A 17557-nucleotide genomic window follows, 5' to 3' on the forward strand; every position below is an offset into this window, starting at 1 on the left:
CATGCCCTCCAAATGTTTGCCATAAGAATGATCTCGTATCTCTGCTAAAGCCTCAGTATGATGCAGTGGCTAGAGGCTTTCAAAGTTCAAACTCATTGTAAAGGATCTAGCCATGATGTGAGCAGCACCAGCAGCATGAAGGCTGGTTCCCCTTCTCCTGGACTCTTCAGACAATCAAACTCTTCTTGGCTGGAGCCTCCTGACCAGGTTTCAAGCTCAACGTGAGTATTGACCCTATGTGAAATTGACCCTATGAAAAAGTCAGGATTTCAGCTTGTGCCCTGCATCCCAGCAATGGGAGAGGAGCAGAAAGTAGCCAGCCAGCAAACGCAGCAGTGGTGCCCTGCAGAAAAGCAATTTCACTGCGATGCCAACATGCAGGTGTTAGTTATTATTAATACTTTTCTTCTGTTTAGCATGAAATAATACAAGTTCAAAGCGATGCCATCAAGGGGGGGAAGGCTGGCTGTGTCACATTAGGGGGTTTGAGAATCTTCAGCACAAGGGTTATTTCATGGAGCTTCCTCCCCCAGGCTGCTTTGATCCTTGCATTTAAAAATTCAGTGAACAACTGGGATTGAGTTAGAGAGGAGGATGCAGAAAGCCACATGGGGCAAACCTTCCCTTCTGTCCTCATCATCCTCAAGGACCTAATTACCTAATTATCACACGTTAATGAGGGGGACTGCAGCTACTCCCTAACCTAGTCCATTCCTGCTCCAGGCATCGTTTTGCTCACAGAGCTGTATTTTATTTATCGGCTTTAGTGTGGTTTCTAGTGAGGCGGAGTTTCTATCAAATGAATCATTCCACCTGGACCTCAGTTTGCTCTCCAGATGGCTTGGCCCCCTTAAGCTGCCTTGATGTGATATATTTTCCCTGAGCTGCGATGGGTTTTCCCTGGGTCCTGGCTCCTCCCTGGCTGGCTATTACTGACAGCTGCATGGCTAATGCCCTGTAGCTCTCTGGCATGTCATTCAGGAGAAACAAAAGCAGATTTCTTCCCCCACCTCTCTGGCAGTGAGGATAAAGGGGCTGCTTTTGTGCTTCCCCAAGCGTTGCTGCAGAAGGGCTGAGCATACAGTGTCCATGCAGAACCCCAACGTGGATGGGAGCTCTCCGAGAGGGCAATTGAATCTTCCCTAGGTCCCACCTGGAGAACACAACCTGTAGGCCAGGTAATGTTGGACTTCTTGCACTAGCAGCTGGGGAGGCTTGCAAAAAAAAAAAAAAAAAAAAAAAAAGCAGCATTTGATGCTGAGTGGTACTTGGATGGAGAGGGTGATCCAGAGAGGAGTGTGCATGGGTGAGGACAATGGGGCAAACCCACTCTTTCTTTGAAGTTGGCATCGTTTGTCTCATGGGTAGACAGGAGGGATGTGAGCTGGGGAAGGGCATTTGGATTAACTCAGGACGGAGGGGGTTGTCTCTTTGTAAGGAGGTCAGCATGAGCTGTTTCTTCCAGACAATGAGCTGTGTGTGAGTGACCCTGATTGCTTGGGAACGTGAGTGGATCAGGGAGAGAAATGGGGATATAGATGTGTTTTTCTTTCTTGTCTGGAGCCGTGTGCCAGTGAAATGTGGAAGTCTGCAGTGCTCTTTGGAAAGATGTCCCTAGAGACCTGCCTTTGTTGTAACTTCTTTAAATCACTTTTAACAAACACAGCCCTGAGCACCTGACAGTGGTGTTTGTATAGTTCAGAGCCTTCACCTACTCTCACTGGATTTCTCAAGATATTTATTCAGAGCTTGTCATGCCACTTTGCTGCTCTTCAGGTCTCTGCAACGCCCTGTGGCACAGACAGAGGTGGTTTCCCTACTGCTGGGATTCTGAAGGCACGAAGGACACAGTGACACTTTCTTGGAGTGAGAATCCTCGGAACTAGATTTGATTGTCCTATAGACAGCTACCCTGGTGCAGATGCAGCCAGGAGGTGTCCTCTGGAGCATGGGAGAATCTGAGCACCTCCGGGGTCTGTGGTCAGATGTGATGGCTGTCCAGGAGAATGCAGCTGTAGGAAAAGAGATGAAGGACTAGAGCTAAGACAGGGATTCTTGACTCATGAGAAATTCAAGGTAATCCTCCTCAAGGGATGTGCTGCCTGCCTTCCTGCAGGGGAGTATAGTGAATGCCACAAAGCCACTGGTAACTGATAACTCGTTACCCAGTGGGGACTTGTGCTTCTGGCAGAGGCTTGTGGTGAGATGGTCCAGAGCCTGACCGAGGGGATCTTTAAAAGCAGAGTCTGAGTCCCCATCAAATGGGCTTTGCTGTTACAAAGCCTTAGAAAAGTGATCTAAAGCCCGTGTGGCTGTGGTAGGAGCTGTGATTAGGAGTGGTCTGCTAATAGCCCTCACTTGCACCCTGGCTTAAGTGGAGGTGCTCACGCTCTGCCATACCTTTAAAACACAGGTTGTGGCATTGCTGTGCCCCTTTTATTTAACCTCCAGCTGATGAGGGCAGCTGGACATGTGCAGGGAGGGAGATGCAGGTTCAGTCCTCTCCTCACTTCCCCCCCCACCCCCCACCCCAGTGTCTGTGTCCATGCAACAGTGATGGGTCAGGGCTGGTGCTTAGGAAGAAGTGGAGGAAATGGGGCAATGCCAACCTTTTAGTGTGTCTAAGACAGTTGAGGTAGTAGTTGAGGGTTTGGGGTCTTTGATTCACTCACCATTGTCAGAGATAGTAAATTCTTGTCACCATTTCAGTGCTACGGTGGTCCTTTGCTTTTCAGACACCCCTCTCAATACTGTATTGTCCTCTTGTCTCCTTCACTGCTTCCCAGCCAGGATGCATAGAATGATGAAAGAAGAATCCAGTTTCAGGACAAGCAGCCTGGAGAATGTGACAAGGGACCCAAGCAAAGAAAAGCTGCACATGAAGCTCTGTAGTGGGTCCTGCCATGCTGAGCAAATCCTCCAGACACTGAACACCTACCGGCAGAGTGGTATCTTTACAGATGTGGTGCTATTAATTGATGGACAAGAATTCCCCTGTCATCGTGCCACTTTGTCAGCCAACAGCAAGTATTTTCAGGCCATGTTTGGTGGTAATCTCAAGGAAAGCCACCAGGATATCATTAATATTCAAAAGATATCTGCTTCCACTATGTCTCTCCTTCTTGATTATATGTATGGGGGGAACATCATTATTCAGGAGGACAACGTTGAAGGAATCTTGGAACTGTCTGACTTGCTGCAGATCTCCAAGCTCAGAGATGCTTGTATCACCTTCCTTGAAGGCCAGCTTCACCCATGCAATTGTTTGGGCATCATGAAGTTTGCCGATTCATTCTCCATTGCATCCTTGACAGAAAAGAGCAAGAGGTTCATGCTGGAGTGTTTTGTGGAGGTGTCATGTCATGAAGAGTTCCTGGAAATGGGTGTGAAGGAGCTGGTTGAATATCTGTCTGATGAGCAGCTGGATGTCCCCAAAGAGGAAGTGGTCTTTGAAGCTGTCATGCGCTGGGTACGGCATGACATACCTGCTAGGAAGGGAGCCTTGAAGGACCTTCTTGAGCACGTGCGCCTGCCTCTGCTTGACCCTACCTACTTCCTGGAGAAGGTGGAAACAGATGGACTCATCCAGGACTCAAAGGAGTGTGTTCCTCTGCTGCATGAAGCTCGCAAGTACTATATCCTCGGGAACGAAATCAGCTCTTTGCGATCAAGGCCCAGAAGGTAAAACACAGCATCTAGACCTCCATGGCCTAAGTTGATGGATCTTAAAGTTTGAGGGGAGTTCTTTGGTTGGTTTTGGTTGTTCTTCTTCCCTCCCCTCCTTGCTTCTCTTTGTGCCTCCCTGTTTCCAAAATAAAGACGTTGGAGATGTTAGCCTGACTTAAAGGATTCCTGTGAAATTTATACTAATGCATGTGATACTTTTCTTTTTTCTGTTGGAAAGAAGTGCTCTGGGTGTGCGGTAATGCTTTCCACATATGTGTCCAGACTGTGGGCAGGAAGAAGTGTTTGTAACTCTTTGTTTCTGTCTGGTTTTACCACCAGGTTGATACCTGTTTTCCATTCCCAGCTCTGCCTCTAATATGCTCTCATTTCACCTCTATTGGTCTCTTTCTTACCTTTTCTGAGCTGTCTGTTAGCAGGCAGTGTTGGACCCATCTCAGCCTTTGCCATCAGTGTGGTGCCTAAATCAAAGGCATCACTGCAGGGTCAGAAACTAACGTCCAGGAAAAAAAAAAAAGCTGTTAATGTCCAGGTGGCTACCTAGGTATCCCCACGCTTTTTTTTTTCCCCTTCTTTTTTATTTTCCATTGATTTATTGATAAACAGCAAAAAGAGGAAGATGCTGGCCCAGGCAGCTACTAGTGTAAGGTAGAGGAAGCGAAGAAAAAGTGATTTCTAGGTCTGGGTGTGTGCAGAAATCTGCACCTTTTTGTGACTGTGAAGTTGGGATTTTACCTGCCATGTTTTAAGTCTCTGTTTCTTCAGGGCCCCACAGGTCCCTTAGGGTGTGCTTGGTAAGAGTGTTGACGGATGCCTCTGCTCTGGGGTGGGTTGCCATATCAAATTGAGTCATTTGCAAGACTCTGTGACCTTTTCCAGAGGACACTCAGGACCACAGGACTGCATGGCCAGGTTTTTGTGCTCTCCTGATCTTTGGCCCAAGGGGCACAGGTTTTCTGGCTGCCCAGAACAACATCCTGGACAGAAAGACAGAGGTTGCCCTAGTGCATCTCTGAAGTCCCAGCCTGACACTTACACTGTGTTTTTGTCAGGTAGAAGAAATGATTTGACACATATTCTCTGTGCTGAATACCACAATGGTCCATTATATACAGAACTGCTTGATAAACAGATTCTGTTTTGAGCTCCTCGAGGATGCAGGCAGCTAAAATTCTCTGGGGGTAAATCCCACCCTGAAGCATCCACATTTTACTTCCCTCCTTTTACAGCTTTGGTCTTAAGTGCATTGTGTCAGACTGCACGAACCATGGCAGAGCTGGGGATTGGACAAAGTCTTTCAAATCCTCTTTCACTCTCCTCCTTCCTCTCCCCTCCCCTCCTGCACAGCCTTTCCTCTTTTGCCACCTACTACTTGGCAGGATTTTCCTTCCCCTGCCGTCTGTCTTGTCTGCTCGCTGCTGTTAGGGCTGGAGAGAGAGAGTTTTCCTGGAAACACGTCCTTCTCCAGACAGAGAGCTTGCTGCAGGCGGTCTGCCAGGAAAGGCTTTCCATGCTCATGGCTGTGCCTTAAGGATTAGGTTTAATTGTGCTGGAAGGGGGAGGGTGAGTGGTAGCAAGTAATCTCATGAACGGCTTTTAAAGGTCATTCCCATCTTCTTTCCCTGTGCAGTTTGGACCCCTTCCCACCCAGTCTGGGAGGTACCTTTGATATGAATGTGCAGATAAAAGGGAAGGTGCAAGGGTGAAATTATTTGATTAAAAAATCAGTAGATGAGGTGGGAATGGATCCTGCTTTATCCATTGGACTGTGCTGTCAATGTCCTAGATGTAGGATGGGGAGGGGCAATGGAAAGGAATAGTCTGGCCCAAGGACTTACCCATGACTTTCATGGTCTAGGTTCATGGAGCTGGCAGAAGTCATCATCATCATTGGAGGCTGTGATAAGAAAGGCCTTCTGAAGCTGCCCTTTACAGACCTCTACCACCCGAAAAGCAGGCAGTGGACAGCCCTCTCCAGCATGCCTGGCTACACCAAGTCAGAGTTTGCTACCTGCACGCTGAAGAACGATGTGTACATATCAGGTGAGATACCCTGGACCAGATAGTCCCTTTCTGTTTGCCAAGAACAGCATGACCTCTGCTTTGATGATCACTCTTTAGGTCTATTCACTAGGACTCATTCACATGTAGCCCAGCTTCGGAGCAAACTTCACTTCTTGGTGAAGTTTATCCTTGGGTGATTTGGATTTTGCTGGCCCAAGGAACAATGTCACCCTTGAAGAGGAGGATGGCAGTATTAAAAAAACTGTTTCTTTTTTTGGGCATCTGTCAAAAGTGTTCAGCTGTGGAATTGAGCTGGTTTGGGAGCATGTTGTCAGACAGTTTCCTAAAGCATCAGAGTCTCCTGCCTGTCCCTCACTTAAAATATAGTGCCTGTCAGATGAGTTCTACGTAAGACATGGAGCACTATTACAAATGCCTCAAAGTCCGTATGGTATCTACCGTAGGAAGCTGAGTTTACATGGTTATAACCCAGTAAATGTATTCTGGCCTAAGTTCTTCTATTGCATGGAGGAACTATGCACTATTGTGGTGTAGTGAGATGTTGGAGCTGTCCTTGGGATGGCACCATCCTCCATCCTCTGTTTTTCAGGAGGACACATCAGCAGCAATGATGTTTGGATGCTGAGCTCCCAGCTGAATGTCTGGATCAAGGTTGCTTGTCTGCAGAAAGGCCGATGGAGGCACAAAATGGCAACACTTCAGGGCAAGGTAAGCAAGGGCCTGAATTTTGGAAGAAGCCATGTGGAGCTCTGTCCCCTACTTCTGCTGCCCATTACAATGTGTGTTTTTCCCTTCTCGGTCATTTAGAGATGGTTTTGATGGGAGAACAACTAGGACATAACCAGGACATCATTGTTTCTGTTGGGTGTATTGTCATCTGAAGTAGACACAAAGGAAGTTATAACAATTATATGTATCATGGGATGGTGCAAAACTTCTGCAGGCAGCTGTGTTAAGTATTTGGGTGAAATCTACACAGTGTGGGGTGTTTCATAGACTCATAGAATGGTTTGGCTTACAAGGCACTTTTTAAAGGTCATCTAGTCCAACCCCAGGGTTTTGCTGTGACTTGATGTCTGTCTTTTTGGCCAAGTCCCAGCCTCCCCTCCTGTACGCTGTGACTGCACAGCCCATTAGGTGGATTCAGGAGTTTCTAATTGCCTTGCTATGCTTGTTATTTGACAGATCTATGCCGTAGGAGGCTTTGATGGTTTTTACCGCCTCTCTAGTGTGGAGTGCTATGACACCTTCTCCAACAGCTGGTCAACCTTGGCTCCACTGCCTCAAGCTGTGAGCTCAGCAGCTGTGGTGTCCTGCCTGAACAAGCTCTATGTGATGGGTGGTGCTGTGGATGACACCGCTAACACTGACAAGGTATTGCTAGGACATCAAGAATGGACAGAAACCTAAAAACAAAGGTTTGCCAGGGAACCTGGAGGGGAAATGGGGTTGTCCTTAAACTACAAGGACCCTTTTTCTTTGAAGGCTAATGGAGAGTCCCTTATAATGAGATGGTAAGTCATGCATTTAAATGTAAGCCAGCGAGACTTAGGTATCAGAGAGGGAAGAAGAAGAAGATATCAAGAGTTTACAATATATTAGACATACTTTCAGTAGAGCCTGTTCTGCTCTGAAGCCTGCTGAGTCCTGAGGCACCACAGGAACAATCCTCTGACGCTGTGGTTATTCACTTCAGATAAGCAGCAACAGTAGTAACTGCCTGGAGGAGACCTCTGCCAGCGAGACATAATGCTTATGGTCTCCAGAGCTGCAAGAAGAGCAGTCAATGCTTCTCAACTACTCTGAGCACTTAGTCATTTGCTGAGTCAAGGATAGCCATAGCCACCCTGGGGACTTGTAGCTTGTCTGAGAGACTTGAATGCATGAGGGAATGCTAGAACACATCATCCCTTTGCTCATTGCACTGGTCTGTGGATGTTGAAGCTCCCTTTAGTGTTTCTCTCCCCGTACACTTTTATTTTTAGTGAATAGCAGCTCCGTTCAAGTAGGGAGGTCTGGCAAATCCATGTTCCCATAGCTATATTTTTCCTCCCAGGTCCAGTGTTATGATCCAGAGAACAACAAGTGGACGCTCTTGTCTCCCACTCCTTTTTACCAGAGATGCATCAGTGCCGTCTGCCTGGACAATATCATTTACGTTGTAGGTGGACTCCTCAGTAAAATCTTCAGCTACAATCCAAGAAAAGATAGCTGGCAAGAAGTGGCCACCCTCCCTGGGCCTCTGGTAAGGACAAGGTTTAGGAAAGAAGCCCCGAGCCTTCTCTCTGTCTTTAGAATAGCAGCCATCTGTGCTTTGCTGAGATTGAAAGCGAGGAAAATGCATTGTGAGCTTGGCTTCGAGCATGTGAACACAAGCTCTGCAGAGCAACTCAAACATATGTACCTGCCACCAGTGTCCATACTGATTGGAGGATCTCTCTCTCACATCACAGCCTGAGGTCTCTTGCTAAGGCTGGGTCTACACTAGTTATTAGTGCCAAGGGAGTGGATCTGTAGGGTGAAACCGTATTGGTGTGGAGGCCCTGTTCTCCACACTAGGTGTTTCACAGTGAGGGTTATACTGACTCTAGTCTGGTCTCTGAACTGAACACAAACCGATGGTATCTTGGTTTAGTGTCATCACAGTTTTGCCCTTCGAAGCCATGCTGCAATATGTGCCATGGCACAGTGAAGAGGGATGATGGGACACAGCTTGCCGTGATCTGAATTCAAATATCTATGTCAGTGCACCCTTATAAGTGGCTTTCACAGGAGAGTGCTGTGAGAGTTAGGCTACTTGTGTTTTTACAAAATGGAACTTTTAGCATCAAGGTGGGGAGGGCCTTGCTGAACTGAACTTACAACCCTCTTGCAAAACGTGATTTCATAAGCTGTTTATCACTAAGAAATAGCTGAGCAGACAGTTCAGAGAAAGAAATTGATAAGATAATATAAAGAAATATCACCTTCTGGTGCAGTAAAATATATGCTATGATATGTAAGTACTTAAACAACAGACTGGGTGAAAGATACCTAAAATGGAAAAGTTAGCCCAGTAACAGCTTTGGGATAGGTTGTAAATTTGAGGAGAGGGTGGTCTTGCCTTGAAAGAAATAGTATAAAAAAGCTATGTATTTTTCAACAAAGGTGAGCACTCTTCTTCTTGCCAGGAGGGAGTGCTCCCGTGATTGCAGTCACGAATAAATAAATAAATAATGCTGCTTCACAAGATGCGTGTCTCTGTTTACCTGTTCGAATTGTGAGTGTTTCTCACAGTGCTCGCTGACTCTCTGGGCTCTTGGTGTGCTTGTGAGTCTGCACTGTGTCTGGGGGACTGCCAGAAACAGCAACAGTCCCATCACCATCTTGAAGTATTTCAAGTGCCTACACTCTTATTTGAGCAGTAAGATCGCAGCACCCCAGGAGCCAGACATCACTTGTCCTACCTACTTTCCCTCTGTTCCACTGGGCAAGTGAGAGTTGAGCCCATTGCAATGACTCAACTCCCCGCTCAGCCCCATTGCCTAAAGCTGAATTCTTGCTCCTCAGTTCTTGGGCTTTCCTTCTGCTTTCCAGGAGAGTTGTGGCCTGACGGTGTGTGAAGGGAAGATTTATATCCTGGGTGGCCGAGATGAGAATGGAGAAGGCACGGACAAAGCTTTCACTTTTGACCCAGTAACAGGAATCGTGGAGCAGCAGCCGCCGATGCAGCGCTGTACCAGTTATCATGGCTGTGTGACCATCCTGCAGCGCATGAACAGATGACCATGGGGCTCCACCTGCATCCACCACCCACCCAGAGCCTCCTCTTTAGATGGTGGCTACTCAGTGTGTGGACAGAAACCTCACCTGATTGGGGGGAAGGGCAATATGAGCCACTGAAGGTGATGTGCTTCAGCCAGCCGGTGATCAGACACTGTTTTGCTTTTCCTGGCCCAGTGATGCCGATGGCTTTGCTGAATGAGGTGAGAGGATGAAAGGAAACTGCATTACAGACCTTGTCACATTAGGATTCCAGAGTCCTTACGTCCCTCAAAACTACCATATTTGACCTTCACTTAGATTTTCCTGGCTGTGGACTACAGATTTCCATTATGTTGGCAACAGAAGTTCACTGACCTGCAAGGACATGTATTTGCTGCTTTCTGATGCCCAGGACAGTTGCAGTAACAATTATAGTTACAGGATACAATTCTTTTGCTAAAGCTGTCAGATATTTTTGCATTTAACTCTGTAGAACCTTGTGTCAAACCATGCTGGTGACCTAAATGGCCATTAATGTCAATGAGCTAGTCTCATTACAGTGGAGAGGTGAGATTGAGACTTCAAAACTGATATTCCAAGGAAATTTCTCCACTAGATCCCTAAAAGCCTGGTTAAATACTCTTAAGTTCTGACTATTCTGCATGTGCTGTATGAGGGTCTACTCCCCTAAGACAGAGTGTACTGTCTCTTTTCATACGTGTTTTGTGGTTGTACTGCTGTCTCACTGTGCTTGTCCCTGGAGGTGTTCAAGGCCAGGTTGGATGGGGCCTTGGCCAGCCTGATCTAGTGGGATGTCCCTGCCCATGGCAGGGGGTTGGAACTAGATGATCTTTAAGGTCCCTTCCAACCCAAACTATACTGTGATACTATGATACTGGAACTGGTAAGTTCTGATGGGTCCATGTAAACATTCAAGTTGTTAGGGACTTAGTTGCTGCCAAAAGTAGAGTGGGGTGTCTTAAAAACTCCCATTACTTGTACATTGCAGGGTGCACCCTTCTACAGCAGGCTGCTGACTGGCTGCTATTTTCTCTGCACCTTCCTTTCCTTGCCCCAGTGATGACTTCTTCCTGAACTAGAGGAAATGACTATGTCTACTGGCTCAGATACTCCCCCTTTCAGGGCCTTTTAGTAATCTTAAACTTCTTGTTGTTGCCTCCTTCCCCCATACATGTGGTTTTTTTCTGGTTCTCTTTAGTACTTCTGTTTTCTGTGAGCTCTGAGAAGTTCACTTCTTCATGATGATATCAGATTTACCTGTAAAACAGGAAATGCATGCTCTTCCATTGCCCAAGAGACAAGACAAGGTGTTTCACTGAGTGAAACACCATATGCTCCTCATAGTCATGTCTGGAAAGTCTCAGGCCTATGTTGGCCATTTTATATGGACGTTCTCAGCCTCTAATTCTCCTTAAGGCTTGTGCTCGTAGATGTGCCCTTTTATCAGATCATGAACAGCACAATGTGTCCTTTAAAGCAATACAAAGGAGATTCGATGTTGGTATAGGTTATTCCCAGGGAGAGAGAAAAAGGAAATTCACCCTGCTAAAAAGCAATTTTATTAGCAATCAAATTGCATCCATAGCTGTGTCTTTAATGGGAATGGTTATTTCAGGAGAAACTGGCATGTCTCCTTTGGTTTGTTAAATCGTCACAAAAGAAATTATGAGGAGGTCAACTCATGCTGCAATAGCCTTCAAGGCCAGAGAGACCCTTGTACTCCTATAGCCTGATCTCCTGAGAACTACAAACCACAGTCCGTCGCTCCTACTCAGTTTTGCCTCTTTTTTTTTTCCTCCATGCCTTAAGGAATTCATTGCTTTGGTATGGATACCCCTTCAAAGTGTGTGGCTTGGGACTCAGTATCTCCACCTTGTGTCATGATTCATACAACCAAGGAGGTTCTCAATTTTCCACAGACTGTCTCATTAGCACATAGTCCACACTTGGGAAAACACTGCTGGTGTCTCAAGAGAATGAGCACACCCAGAGCTTGCGAGGGCATACATGGAGCAAAGTCGCTCACTTGAGGATGGTGACCTTCTAAAAGGGATGGACCTCATGCCAAATTTCTGCCTCGCCAAAGGTATATAGAACAGGGCTGTGAACTCAGACATACCTTGCTTGGCTGTTAGTAGATCTTTGTGCTTGTGTTCTTCAAAATAGCATAATTATATATCTTTCTGGACATCACAATACCCTTGACAGGAAAAGGTCCAGTTGCACTTAAAATTTCTCTTTCCATGGTCTTTCCTGATATTCCTAAAGCCTCCTGGGAATTAAGCACACTCAAAAGGGTAGAAGATATTCTCCTCAGCTTTCCCATGTGCTTTTGATGTGTGGTGTGTTGCCATAGGTGTTAACGTGGTGGTGGAAGTTGTGGTATAGATACTAAAACATTTGTTCGTTCTTGGTCCTGATATTCATTGTACCACTGAAATGTGTTTGTATTTTGTAAGGGATGTGAGCTGTGGGCATGCAAGGGAGGGTTAGGGAAGGAATTCAACTTGGTTTTACTTAGAAATAAATATTCATCTTGATTCCCAAGTGTTTTGGCTGCAGGAACTTCATTTGAGCATATTGCTTCATAGTATTAAAAAAAAAATATATTCAGGGAACATCAGAGGAGTGTTGGGAACATCATCCTTGAGGAGTCCCAGCTTTTGTCTGGGATACTTGACTTCTCTGTCTAAGCAAATAGGAAATTCAACATATTGCTTTTTGTCTGCAGGGAATAATATCTTTAACTATTATAAGGGGTTATGGCCAAGTCAGTGTAAAGAAGGTGTTTGTACCATTCAAACCCAGCTGAAGATTGGGGAAAATTTTACTTATATTTTGGCATGATCAAAAGAGTATTTCCAGAGAAAACGAAGAATTATTTGTTTTGGCAGCTTCTTGCTCTTCCTTGATGTGACAGAAGAATACAAAGCATGAAACGGTCTGCCACTACAATTTAATACAGTTTCTGAGAAGAATTTTCTCAGACCACATGTAAAGCACCTCCTTGCTGTGTTGACAGTAATATGCAGACTTGTCTTGGGAGCTCTGTATAACAAAAGATGTAGAAGAAAGTAGTGATCATCTGCAAAGCGTGTGCAGTAGTTTCAGTTTTATGTATTTAGGCTTTTAAAAACAAAATAAATGACTTTTTTTTGCACTCCAAAACAGCAACTGTCAATCACTTCCAAGGAGTACTTAAGCCATCCTTTTGGTTTTCTGCTGCTTGTCTCAGCAGTTGTGTTATTTTGGGTATGTTTCTATTTTGGATAGGAGCCAGAGGGAAGAAAAAGCTTTTTGTTAACAGATCACATGGAGGGTGTAGACAACAAGATCTTCAGGGACTGGTAACATGACACACAAACTAGAAGAATTATAAGTAAGTAGAGTTAGAGGACTGTGGAGCAGTGTCTAGAGAGGGATTTGGTGACTGGAGTGGAGAAGCAGCTGGAATAGTTCCCAATGTGACACTGTTGGCAGAGATGTGATTCTAGGATGTGCGAGCAGAGAGATGACACAGAAGGTTGCACAGGGTCAGTGCTGTCATTGCAGAGGAGATGAGACTGTGGGAACAGATCCACTTGGAGCATATGAGAATCCTGATGAGCAGAGTAGAGCCATCAAAATTATCCAGGGGTGGGGTAAGGATTATGAGGTGACACATTTGGTACCAAGTGTTGACATCCCAAGTATTAACACGTTCACAGACACTGCAGGGTCCATCAGCTCCCTGGACAAAACTCAATTGTGGGACGATTAAGCCATGTAAATGCAAATGAGGATTTATATACCTGAGCTGAGGTTCATAAACTTTGACGTTCACCCATTAGAATGTTCAGTGTACTTCTCAGCAATAGAAACTGGAGCCTCCTCCAAAGTCACTAGAGAAAAGGCAGCCCTCTAAAAAGTGAGTCATAGGATCACAGAATGGTTTGGTTTGGGAGGGACCGTTAAAGGTAATCTAGTCCAATGCCCCTGCCATAAGCAGGGATATCTTCAACTAAATCGGATTGCTCAGAGCCCCTGGCCTTAGATGTGTCTCTTCACGCAAGACGAGTAGCCCACCGGGACTGGCATTCTTGGTGGACTTGAGAGACATTGATGACTGCTTTGAAGTAGTCACTAAACTTTTAGGTGGAATAGGTTTTCTTTAGGAGGAAGGTGCTGTCCTACACTATAAGTCATTTATGAAAGACTAGATGCATTTTTAAAAGAGGTGGTTTAGTTCTACACAAACTCTCACATTCTCGGAAACTGTGATAAATGAAGGAGTAACTGTAGCACTTGTCCTGAAGACAGTTTGAGACTGCTGCTGCCTGGAGTGAGACCATCTGCCTCCAGCTCTGGTTTGCTGTGGCGTCATCGAGAGGCCACTACTGTGTGCTTTGGCAGGAGGTGACAGCCTTCAGTGCTTCACAGTGGGCACCTCTGGGAACATTTCTCACCAGTCAATACTCTCTGCAAAAGATAACTGCATTCAGGCAAAGCTTTTGCATGGCTTACTCAAGGCTTACTCATAGGAAGTGACAACAGCTCCCTACTGTTTTGCCATGGACTGGGGTTGGGCTAAGCCTGCTGCTGACTTCCAAAAATCCAGACAGAAACCACCTTTAATGCTGCCATTGACTTGCCATCTACCTGTAACACTATCACTTATCATAGAAACCATTTCAACCTCTCACTCCCCATGCCGCCCTTTCATCTCTCTCAAACCCAAATTTTCCTTCTCCTGTTTTGTCTTATGACTTACAGGCTTAGGTAGAGATATATCATTTGCCCCATGACATCCTCCTGGCCTGGGTGGTTTAGCCTACTCTTGTTCCTTCTTGCCTGACTACCTCAGGCTTGATGCATGTGCTGTCTTTAACTAATCCAGCTTATTTGTTTATATGGTAATTGTTGTTTTCAACGCACAGAGCTGAAAAAATAGCTCCCCAGCATGAATGTGGCAAGGCATCACTACATTCCAGCCCCTGGAGATGCTGAAGCTGTCTTTGTGTTTAACTGTCCATCTGGCAGGAGATGATAGCATCGTGGGGCAGAGGAGCCATGCACAGGGGTACAAGTCCCATCTGAAAGGATGGGCTAGTGCTGATTAACTCAGATTAGCAGTAACAATAGACAGCTGGGAACTGGTGGGCAAAGATAATAGCAGTTTCAGTGGCTGTCTCTCTGGCTTTAAATATTCCCATAAGATGGAATGGGAGGGGGAACAGTGTCAGATTTATTGCAAGGTCGATGTGACGAGATTTATTTCCTATTAAAGGCAAATACTGGTAGGACCAGCAGGGTTATTCAGACCCAGTACCTGACTTAAAATTTACACTTTGTGTGGAATCAGATGTTTACCAGTTTGTAGCAATAAGGATTGATTCTTACCTTTAGGGCTCATACACTCAGCGCAGCAGTTCAAGCACCAGGTTGTGTGTATAGACACAACAGGAGCTGTGCAGCTGTTGGGCTTCAAGTGTTGGTTCCCAACTACTTCATCTCACATGTGATGTGGTGGCTCACCCAAGAGAGCTTGCATCTGAACGCAAGGAGAAGGTTCCCAAATGCTGGGACTCTGTACCGAGTAGAAGCTGGTATTTTATGGTCTACATACTGTATTTCACCATGTGGCCATAAATTATCAAAGGGTAGACTGAGAACTATTACAAAGTAGAGATGAAAAATATATTTCTAGGTATGCAAACAGCAGACAAAACTGAGTGACCTAGAAGTCCTAAACATTTCAAGTTGTGTTAAATACTTGTCTACTTGAAAGGCAAAGAGTTACACTGAGACCTTAGATCCTCTGGAAGCTTCAATGGTGTCTAGGTGTTCTCACCCCTGGGTTTCAAGTACCTTGGAATCACAAGGATTTAAAATGCCAATTTTAACAATCTCAGCAGTCTAGAAAGTGATCAAATTCTTATGACTCCATGTGAAAAATTAAACAAAAAAGAGAGAGCTTCCCCTGAACGCGGGGTGAGGGTCTTTGTGCTTTGTTACAGAGCCATTGATGGATGCATGAAGCACAAATATTACTGGAAGGCCACCCAAAAATGAATCGACATGAGTTGCAGGAGAGATGATAGAAGATAACGTGCTCAAGCCAAACACTGAGCCTGGAGCAAGCACTGCCCTACAACACCTGTGCAGAGATATCAAGATATAAAGTACCTTAAATCCATTTTGCATCAACTAGTCATGATGACACCAGACTGAGGCACCAACATTCACCCAGCCCCAGGAGAACTGGAAACCTGCACTCTTAATGTGAGCAACTTACCCCAAAACACTGCTAGGCGCTGGAGAAGCGTTTGGAGTTGGGGTTATCCCCAAGGACTGCACCACACAGGTGGGCAGAGGTTAAAAAGTGTAACATTTCTGAGGAAGGTGGTGCTTGTCCAACAGAGCTAGCCAAGGGTACCTTGCTGCTGTGCGTGGGAAGGTTGACTGGGCCCCCATCCAGCCTGGGCTTAGCAAAATTCGTCATTGACAGTCTGTGCAGGGTCTCCCTTTTTGGTTCCCATTAATCTCTGTGGAAAGGAGATTTAGAGGCTTGCCTGGGCTGTGGCCAGCAGCCTTTATGCTCACTGCTTTGGTGACAGAGCCCTTTCTTAATGAACCCGTGAGACACCAAAAGGGAACGGAAAGGCTCTGTGCCACAAGCCCACCAGCAGCAGAAAACTGGGGCTGCTCTGCATGGAGAAGCTGCAGCCTCTTGAGGAGACTATTCTACCCACACAAGCTGCTTGGGCAGCTCTGTCCTTTGTGCAGGGCAGGGGTGCTCAAAGGAGTGGCAAGATCTGGGTGCAGAGGCCGATGAGGAGAGGAAAATCAAGGATGTGGGAGAAAACAGGTCATTCTTTGTGATACAGTACAGTAAAAATATATAAGAGCTAAACTGTAGTTGTTTCAGTATAATAATTAAGTAGATTTGCCTAGCTCACCAGATCACCATACACGGCTCTCACTGTTGGAATCTGCTTTTTGCCTTTTAATACTCTTGTGGATTAGGGAAATACTCCAGTCAGAGGGGGCATTGGAAGCATGAGGATACACAGAACCCAGCTCTACAAAGCTGTTGAGTGCCCTGAAGCATTTCTCCAGCCTGAAGAATAGACAAAAGCCATAGAGTCTCGTCAAGGTAAGAAGCAGAGGTGGGGGTGAGCCTCCCCACCTGACTTAAACTAATTTATTTAACTATTGTTAAAAAATTTTGGTCAATAAACAGATCTGGATCACCTCCTGGTGGCATTTCCTCTCTTTGCTAAATATAAAAGGAGACAATATCAGATAGGTCGATAATTTAGATGCATTGATATTCCTGTAAGAAAGAGGGGGACAGACTTTTTAGCAAGTCCTGTTGTGACAGGACAAAGAGTAATGTTTTTGAACTGAGGGATGTTAAATTTAAACTGGATATAAGGAAGAAATTTTTTACAATAAGAGTGGTGAAACATTGGCACAGGTTGCCCAGGAAGTCAGTGGAGGCCACATCTGTGGAAACATTCAAGGTCAGGTTGGATAGGGCTCTGCAGGACCTCATCTAGTGGAAGATGTCCCTGCTCCTGCAATGTGGTAGGCTTAGATATCCTGTAAAGGTTGCTTCCAACCCAAAGCATTTTATTATTCTATGACTATCTAGAGCTGGGGGACAATCACTGGAGCCTGGTCACAGGCTGGTATAAATACCTAATTGCCTTTAACCTTGAACTCCATAGCAGCATTTTAAAATCCCTTCTCCTGATGCACCTTTAGCCACCTCTTAAACCGCACTTATTAAATCTGTGTTGTCTAATCTCTTCTTGGTAACTTATTTATCCATTAAAACTGTACCTTTAGTATGAAGTGTAGCCAAAAGCAACAGCAAAATTACTGGGTTTTTTTGTGACCCTCCTCTGGACCCACTCCAACAGATTAATGTTCTTCTTATCTTGGGGGCTCCAGAGCTGGATGCAGTACTCTGAGGTGGGTCTCAATAGAGTGGAGCGTAAGGGCAGGATCGCCTCCCTCGCTCTGCTGGCCATGCTGCTTTTGATGCAGCCCAGGATACATTTGGCCTTCCAGGCTGTGAGTGTAAATTGCCAGCTCA

At 45.6% G+C, this 17557-nt stretch overlaps 1 protein-coding gene across 6 annotated transcripts; it reads left to right on the plus strand.

The window, feature by feature from the left end:
- The first annotated feature begins 2 nt into the window (after positions 1-2).
- On the plus strand, positions 3-12645 carry KLHL35 (kelch like family member 35). 6 transcript variants are annotated; one of them, XM_054059620.1, is made up of 6 exons: positions 3-221; positions 2787-3681; positions 5543-5727; positions 6299-6417; positions 6895-7083; positions 7766-9273. In XM_054059620.1, exons 2-6 carry the CDS (start codon positions 2792-2794, stop codon positions 8165-8167), a joined length of 1785 nt encoding a protein of 594 aa, XP_053915595.1. In that variant the 5' UTR covers positions 3-221; positions 2787-2791; the 3' UTR covers positions 8168-9273. The 6 variants fall into 6 exon arrangements, with proteins under 6 accessions (XP_053915595.1, XP_053915574.1, XP_053915582.1 ...); XM_054059599.1 differs by having other exon boundaries at positions 2791-3681; XM_054059607.1 differs by lacking the exon at positions 3-221 and adding an exon at positions 233-1178.
- Positions 12646-17557: the final 4912 nt, after the last annotated feature.

Source organism: Cuculus canorus, chromosome 1 (genome assembly GCF_017976375.1).
Source record: "Cuculus canorus isolate bCucCan1 chromosome 1, bCucCan1.pri, whole genome shotgun sequence".
NCBI lineage: Eukaryota > Metazoa > Chordata > Aves > Cuculiformes > Cuculidae > Cuculus > Cuculus canorus.